Raw genomic sequence first — 8,939 nt, forward strand, 5'->3', positions numbered from 1 at the left:
TGTTCTTATTTTGGTCATGGGACATTTGATTTAGTTTTGAAATAGCAGAACTACCTTGCTTTTAAAGTAGTTCTTGACTTTGTGATCATGAGAAGGTTTGTCCTTATTTTTCATGAGGATTTGATGGACTTGTGTTTTGAGCTTTAGATTTAGTGGGACTGTCCTTGCTTATCATGAAAATAATCTTCATTTTTGGAAGGTTCAAAAAAATTAGTGGATGGTGGCTTGTATTTGGGTTTAGGATTTTGTATTTAAATTGACTTGGGACTTTAGTTTTGTCATGACATAAGCTTGGTTTGATTTAAGTGATTTTAAATAATGATTTTAATTTTAGATCTTGAATTTAAAACTTGGTGATTTCAATTTAAACATTTCTCGTTTTAATTTGGTATTTCAGCTAATTCAAATTTCATGGTTATCTTTTGTTTGATTTAAAATTTTGATTATGATGATTTTCTTTATATTTGATTTTAATTTTGATTGATATTTAGATTTTGTGATTTTTAGTGACTATATATATATATATATATAATGAGAATTTGTAAATATAATAGGTAATGATTAGGAAAATATATAGTTTTAGATTGATTTTTGTGATTTCACTTAAATTTAATTTTGATTTTATTTGATGACTTTAATTTTGTAACATTTAATTTAATTATTTATTTTTATTGAATTTGATGCTTAGGTTGGTTGTAATTTACTTTGGTTTTAATTTAAACATTTTATTGAGTTTTACTTTGATTGCTTTGGAAAGTTTGGGCTTTTAGAGATTGACTTTAGTTTTGATCAATTTGAAATAAATTTTGTGATTCAATTTTAACTTCAATTTTAAGTTTATGATCTTGTTGATTTTGATTTTGAGTTTATTTTATTTTAAATTTTGAACTTTTAGTTTGTGCTTTTATTTTATGATTTTATTGGTTTCAACTTTGCTTAATTTTGATGATTCAAATTTTTCTTTTGTTTTCATAGTTTAATTTGGTGATTTTTTTTTCAAAATCTTTCTTATTAAAAGTTGAACCCTATCTTAGTTCAAAATGAGTCTCGTACACAATGGGCTGCTTATGAATCAAAGGAAAAGTTATCCAAGACAAGTGCAAAGTGAGAGACCAAAAGAAAATATAACTCTTTAGGGTCAAATGATCACTTAAGGCATTTTCAATCATATGGAAACTCAACTTATGCTTCAATGACTTAACCCTAATCATTTCAATCAAGGGTTGATGATCTTAAAACACTAGTTATTCAGGAGCGCCACTATGAAAACCCTAAGACTATATCCTAAGTTTTAGAAAGAGGAAGGAAAAGATATACCTCATGAAAAAAAAGATCAACACATCTTTCAACTCCGGACTCTACGTTCTACAAATATCATCACTACTTACCATTACGACCTACAAAAACAATTACGACTTACATGGCTTATAGCTCGTGCAGATCTTGCATCCTTCTTTGTGACTTACGAGCATTGTCACAGCTCACCACGACGGCCAACTTGACTAATTATGATCTACGTGGTTCATAGCTCTTACAGCTCCCAACTCTGACCCTTGCAACCTTCAGATATCATCATAGCTCAGCCCTGCAACCTAAATGACCAACTACAGTGTGCATGGTTCACAACTTGTGGCTCCAACCCCTGCTATCTACAGACAACATCACAACTCTTAAGGCCAACGTGACTAACTATGGCATATGCGGATTATAGCTTTTGCAGCTTCCTATTACATCTTATGTGCCCAACCGACGCTCATCTAGGCCTATGTAGCCAACTACTTTCATGGCTTTCAACTACGACCCACACTACAAGCTGTTGCAATTGCCATCGTCTACAACATTCACAACGGTCGATTGCCTCCATAGCAATCGACTATGATCCTTGTAAACTACTGTCAATGAGAACCATATTCATTACCCCAGACAATGTCTATTATCTCGTGCATATTTACAATGTTCATTTTTGTAATTTCATCTCCCCAAATTCAGGAGATGAGTGAACATGTGTACTCACTAGTTATAGTGAATTATTTTCACTGAGCAATATCCCGTGGTCTTTTCACTTTCCGAGTCTTTCACGTAAAAAGTAGACGTTCATCATCCAATTTATTTCTCTTTAATTATGTTGAATTTTGATATATCACTAAGACGATAAATAATTATTCTACCGGCACTGTTCTTCCAGCACTCTTCAGTGAATTAATTTTAGCCGCAAACGACTCGAAAGAAGTAGTCTTCTGTCAAAAGCGTGATATTAATATATTACATGTGTATTTCGCTTAACAAATTTATTGTTAATATTATTATACAAAATTTTAGGATATTGATATGAATATTTGAGAACATTTTGACAGATTTGTAATAATATAATTAATTTAAACTTGTTTCATTTTAATCAGTAATACATTTGGTAGATTTTAATGCCATTAAGCTTATATTTACTGTGAATTAACAATTATTTTTAGTGCTACAAAATTGACACATTATCTGCGGCAAATGGATGTTGATTGACAATTCTATAATAAATCTGTACGTAATTAAGCATCTGCAAAGAATTAAATACAAATATTTTGCTGTTGCTATTTGACAAATTCCCCAGTTGGAAAATCATTCAAACATTGTTCAAATAAATTAGTTCCATCAGTCAAATTATGTGGCGGAATAAGAACTAAAGTCTTAACATTTAAGAGGATAAATCATCCATGTTATAGATAGCTACAAATCATAAATTATAAGCAAAAATTTCATATCATCTATAATTAAAAAAAAAAAAATTAAAAGGAACTTTAACATGCATACCACCCAATTCTTATGTATTTACAAATCTAACATGTAAATTTTAACATATGACTTAAAAAAATATCACTATTTTAATTTTTTAAAAGTGAAATATACCCTTTCATGCATAGTATGTAAAGCTTAAAATTTAAGTATGGGGCGTATAAATAAATAGAATTGAGTGGTATTTATGTGAATGTTGCAACAAATTTATCCAAAATCGGTCAAAACATTCCTTCCCAACAAGAAAAAACTAGACAATATCATGGAGCGAAATTCAATTAGGCTTTCTTGTAAGGACCGTTCAAAAATTAAATAATATTTTCGTCTGCGAGCCTGTTCAAAAACTAAGGAGACGAGTCAGGACTAGCTTGAGCTTGACTTGTTAACTCATCGAGCTCAAATCACGAGCCACTCATCAAACCGAGCTCGAGCAGTCTCGCTAATCGAAACAATGACACATAATGAATTACTTGTCATATTTATGGTTAGGGATCAACCCTCACCACACATTCATTGTGAATTTAATTTCTATGATATATGCGTTTGATATAGATTTAATGAGCATAAATGTAAGGAGCATTTATTAACACAGCAAGCATTAATCTCTTTCAGTAAGGGAAGGTGGGGGGAGCGCCAGCCACCTCAATTTTAATTTATGGATGTAAAATAGCTATATTTTTCTTGTAAACAAAGTCATAACGCTTCTAGATAGATATCAAAATCATCATATTATATAAAATGACATCATACATATATATATATATATACTTTTGCGAGCCGTTATGTATTTATAATTTTTAAATTACAGATAGCAGATAAGCATTCCTTCAACTACATCTATCAGTATCAACAAACCTAAAAGAAACAAGCAGAATGAAGAACAAATAATGTGGAACCAATCACCAACTACCAACCACCAACCACCTTAAGATACAAAACCAACCAGCCAAACGAACAAATTACATATATTTTTAAATTTACATACATACCAGACAATTCTTATGTATTTACATATCTAAGACCTGCAATTTGATATTTACATTTACAGCACTTTAGTGTCATGAACATATGCTTGAAAACGAGTGTTTCACTTTTAAAACATTAGTACATGTGGTAATTTTGATGCGAGAATAAAGATTTGAGTGTTTAGTATGTAAATATGAAAGCTTAGATGTTATATATGTAAATACATAACAATTGTGATGCATGCACTTAAATGCCCCAATACTCATGTATTTACATATCTAACACCTAAACTTCAAATTTTTACATATATGCCAACTAACCTATGCATGTAAAGATGTATTTCCCATTTTTTGAAGTTGTATTTTCTATGTGATATGAGAGATTTGGGCAGTACAAATGTATAAATCAAAGTTTAGGTGTCAGATTTGTGAATCCATAAGAATTGGGTGGTATGTATGTAAATGCCCCTTTTAGATGGCTAAAACAGCAGGTTCACCAGACATAAAATAAGCATTAATCAGCTCAATAAATATTTAACACAACAAAATAGACATATTGGGATATGAATAAAAATAGTCCATAATTAATAATAACATCAACAAAACAACAACCAGCACATTGTAACAGCCATGAAAGAGCAGATTAAATAACTACAAGAGATAGTTCACCTAGCTAAAAACGAGCAAAATTTAAAAAATTTAAAAACATAAATTAAAAAAAAAAAAAAGCAAATGAGAGAGTTCAATCCATGAACTCCTAGAAGCATGAAAAATTTCAGTAATACAAGATAAACATGGAGGAGAATCTACTGAGATAATAGAATGAAAAAACCTTGAGCAATTAATTGCATGGCATCATCACCAAAGAAAATGAAATGAAAAAAATGGAAAAAAAACATCTTAAAACACTAAACATGGTTCATGAATCGGCACCTGTGGATTTGGCATGTTCCACAGAATCAGACCGCCGAGAGGACTGATCAGTAGTTGTAACTTCGGTGTCGCTTGGTTCGACCTGTTGGTGCCCCTGTTCTTCAATGTTTGCAGAACCTCCGCTCGACGAACGGATCCGTTCGATCCGCGCCACCACCTCCGGCATTGAAGGTCGGCTGTCCGGATACTGCGCCGCACAGTCTATGGCAAGCTGTAAAAGCTGAACCATCTCCTCCTCGACATTCTGATACCTAAGCAGCTCCAGATCAAAAACCTCTGACGACCAATCCTCCCGAACAACGGACTGAACCCATCGCGGGAGATCGACACCGTCCTCATTGAGGAGGGCTTGTGCGGGAGCCTTGCCCGTGAGTAGCTCTAGAAGGAGGACGCCGAAGCTATAGACATCAGCCTTCTGCGAGACTTTGCGAATATCAGTGACTTCTGGTGCTCGGTAACCTGCAATGCGGCTCAGGGTGGTGCTGGGACCGACGAGAGTTGCGAGCCCATGGTCAGAAACACGAGCTTCGCAGGATTTCGTTAGGAGAACGTTGGAGGATTTGATGTTGCCATGGGAAACTGTCGGGCTTAGGGAATGGATGTACTCGATGCCTTGGGCAGCACTGAGCGCGATGGATAATCTTGTCTCCCAATTTAGGGGTGTTCTTCCAGATCCTCTATTGCCTGTATAATAGCCAATATGACACATCAATATATTATGTACTTCAACGCATGAGAAAGAAAAAAAAAACACTAGCCAACATCAATTCAGAACACAAGAAATGATGAGGAAGCATATTTGAGCGTTTATATAGATAGAATATGCAATTATGTGCAACACCATGAATGTCCAGATATGCATTTTATTCCAAGCGAAATATCTACTTAGATTTGCCATTAATTTGGAAAATATTCATTGGTTTGAATGCAAATGAATCCACTCATGTATAAATTAAAATAGATGTCTATGTCATACAGCAGCCATTGAGAAATGAATCCTAACGATCTAAATTCTACATCTCTTTCTACTGCATAAGTTGAAGTTACTGTTAAAATAAGATTTCAACGCACATATTAAGTGAACAACGGTAAGGAATATTTTTACAGCATACACTGTATAGATATTCATATTGCTGGTATAACAAGAGCTCAAAGAACATTAAAAAATATATGGTAAGAAGCTCTATGGTTGGGTGAATTCTAGAGACTAAAAAATTTATTCAATCCTTCTCACCCAAAAAACAAGTTGTTGTGGCACTGATATGAATGACCAAATAACTGCAACAAGTATTATGATAAATTATATAATGCTCCAATATTATAAATTAATAAATAATGACTAATTAGATTAAAAAAATAATGAATATGTTTATTTATTAAATAGAACAGTGAAATTTAAAAAAAATGTTCTAGAAAGCCATCTAGCCCAAAATTCTAAGAAAGCAGCTTTTTTTGCTTTTATACAATTGAATTTCTTCTCATAGTTATTGCACCAAATGCCTTAAAATTGCTTTTGCTATTCAGGAAAGAATACAAAATGAAAAAAAAAAAAACAAAACTTTGAACCAAATTATAATCTTAGCAATATTTCTTGGATAAAATAAATCCAGCCAAAGGTTTGATCCAAAAGGAAGAAAGAGTGAAAAGAAGTATAAATCCAAAAAAAAAAAAAAAAACAGGGAGATAATATACATCATAAAAAAAATGATGTTAAATTAGCCCGCTTAAATTTAATGAACTAATGATGCTTAAGAAACTAAAACTCCAATTAACTGCTTAAGATGCCAATCAGCTCTTAAATGATAGCTAGTGTACTTAGTTTGTTAGCCACTTATCATAATATAACTATGAGTCCTACTCTCCTACGATATTAGTTATATTTGTATTGGAATATTAATTATCTCACCCACTTAAATGACAGCTAGTGTACTTAGTTTTATAAAGATAGGACCCATGATGCAAATTAAATGCAACACTTTCTAGTAAGAGGGCACGATAAAGCAAACTGAGCCTTCGCATGCTAAATAAGTTTGGGAAATTTACACCTACATATCTGACACCTAAATTTTGATACTTAGGTTTATAACAGTTTGGTCTCATAAACCTACGCATGAAAAGGCATTCATCACTTTTAAAAAGTTAGCAGTTGTAGTATTTTTGTTTTAATATTAAAGATCAAAGCATTATGTATGTAAATATGAAAGTTTAGTTGTTAGATGTATCAGAAATAAAGATTGTGTAATATGTAATTAAATGCCCCAGCAAATCTTTAGCCTGATCTCAACAAACTGTATAAAATTTAGCTAATAAAAAGTTTGCCTGAGTTGACATTTTCTGGACGAAAAAGACCTACAGATTCCTAAGAGAGCAAGACAAACACAGTATATATTAATATTCCAATATGCCAGTTCGTTAAACGGTTCAATAAATTGAGAGATGAGCAAGAATACTAAATGAATAAAAATTTAACTAACCCACTAGGCCAAGGCGGAAAAATCATAACAAGAATCTTAAGATTATGGTTTTAAAAAATATAATTCAAACTGTAATTGTGAATGAATGATAGTCATCTGCTTTGCTTTACAAAACCTAGCATATAAATATTTTGATTACAAGGCTTCTAATAACTTCGGTTTCGTTTGACAATGCAGTGAAGTTTATTCGATTGGAACAAGCATAAACCTTTGTATTTGGTGAAACAACGAGAGACAAACATCTCCCGAAGTTCTTTTACAAGAATAGTGAATTCTCACCATTTCAGATCACAACCGTTCTCCGGAGGTTTGATGAACAAAAGAAACATGGTAAACTTTGCCGCTGTTTCAATAAAAGCCTTGATGACAATCTGCAACGCACATCCAGTGCAACCCACCCTTCTTTATAAAAATAGCAATTGCATCATAACATCCTACTAAATATAGCTTAAATATTTAGTTTTTGTGTTGTAAACAGAGGCAAAACAAAATTGCTAGAAAGTGATGATTTTGGTTCAATTCCAAATATTCTATATTTGTATAACTAAGATTCCCAGCAATATGCACCAAATAACAATTAGAAAGAAAAAATATAAGCCCCAACTCTATTCAAGATAATCATGATATCCTCTCCATAGTTCAGGAAACTTTCACAGGCAAAGAAAAGAAGATGTGAAAAAGGAGGGGGGAGAGAAAGGAGGATGAGGAGGATGTTTTACCATGCAACAGAGCCGAGAGACTTCCCATGGGCATATAATCATAAACAAGAAGCTTTTCATCCTTGCTGAAGTAATATGCTTTGAGAGGCAACAATTTTTCATGCTCCATGGATCCCACCACTCCAATTTTCTCCCTAAACTCCTGCTCCGACAAATTCACATCCCTCAGCCTCTTCACTGCCACCACTGCTCCCATCTCCAACAATGCCTTGTAGGCCGTTCCGAACGTTCCCTTCCCCAATACCTCAGCCGACGCGCGCAGCAAATCCTCCAAATCAAATTCTCCATCTCCCGACCTTCCAAAGAAAACTAATCTTTTCCCAATCTCAGGCTTCTTCTCCGCCGCCCCTCCCGCCACAGCGGCGACTGCCGCTGATTCACCTCTCTCCCTACCCCCGGGCGCTGGCCGCTGTCTCCGACGGCTTCCCGGCCACCGCGGCTGCTTCCACCGCCGGATTTTTACTCCCGCCGCTTCTCCGACACACGAACACCAACAGAATCAGCAATATCAGCACCACAGCGGCAGATCCAACAGCGATTCCGGCGATTGCGCCACCGGAGAGCTTACTCCCGCTGCTATCGGAGGCAGGTGGAGTACGGCCTCCACTTCTTCCTCCAGGGCTCGCCGCCGGCTCCCGGGCCGGAACCGGCGAGACCGGGACACGGAGCCAGCTGACCGCCGCACAGCGACATCCCCATAAACGCGCTCGCCGGTTCCTTGCTCAGCTTCGACGGAACCGAGCCATTTAGCCGATTAAAAGAGACGTTAAACTGCTCTAGATTCGGAAGATCAAGGTTCGGGATGCTTCCCTCCAGCTGATTCCTCTCAAGGTACAGCGTCCTGAGGTGAGACAGATTCCCGAACGCCGGTGAGATCCCGCCCGTGAAGCCATTCCCAGCAAGATTCAAACGAACAAGTTTCTCCATGGAGAACAGCACCGTCGGAATATTGCCGGAAAAACGGTTTTCCTGCAAATAAACGTTGCGGAGCTCTACAGCGCCGGAGAGGTCCGATGGGAGGCTACCGGACAGGCCATTGAAGCGGAGGCTAAGTGTACGAAGAGCGG

The 8,939-nt window shown here is 35.3% G+C and overlaps 1 protein-coding gene across 1 annotated transcript; it reads right to left on the minus strand.

Moving 5' to 3' along the window:
- Window positions 1-4,458: 4,458 nt before the first annotated feature.
- LOC110027459 (probable inactive receptor kinase At1g48480) lies at window positions 4,459-8,937 on the minus strand (the record flags this gene model as incomplete). The annotated part of the gene is given in 4 exon segments (XM_020728903.1): window positions 4,459-5,363; window positions 7,873-8,288; window positions 8,290-8,516; window positions 8,518-8,937. Coding segments are annotated over 4 exon segments (1,761 nt in total), but the record flags the coding sequence as incomplete, so codon positions are not given.
- Between the last annotated feature and the right edge of the window lie 2 nt (window positions 8,938-8,939).

Source organism: Phalaenopsis equestris, unplaced genomic scaffold (assembly GCF_001263595.1).
Source record: "Phalaenopsis equestris unplaced genomic scaffold, ASM126359v1 Scaffold000428, whole genome shotgun sequence".
Lineage (NCBI taxonomy): Eukaryota > Viridiplantae > Streptophyta > Magnoliopsida > Asparagales > Orchidaceae > Phalaenopsis > Phalaenopsis equestris.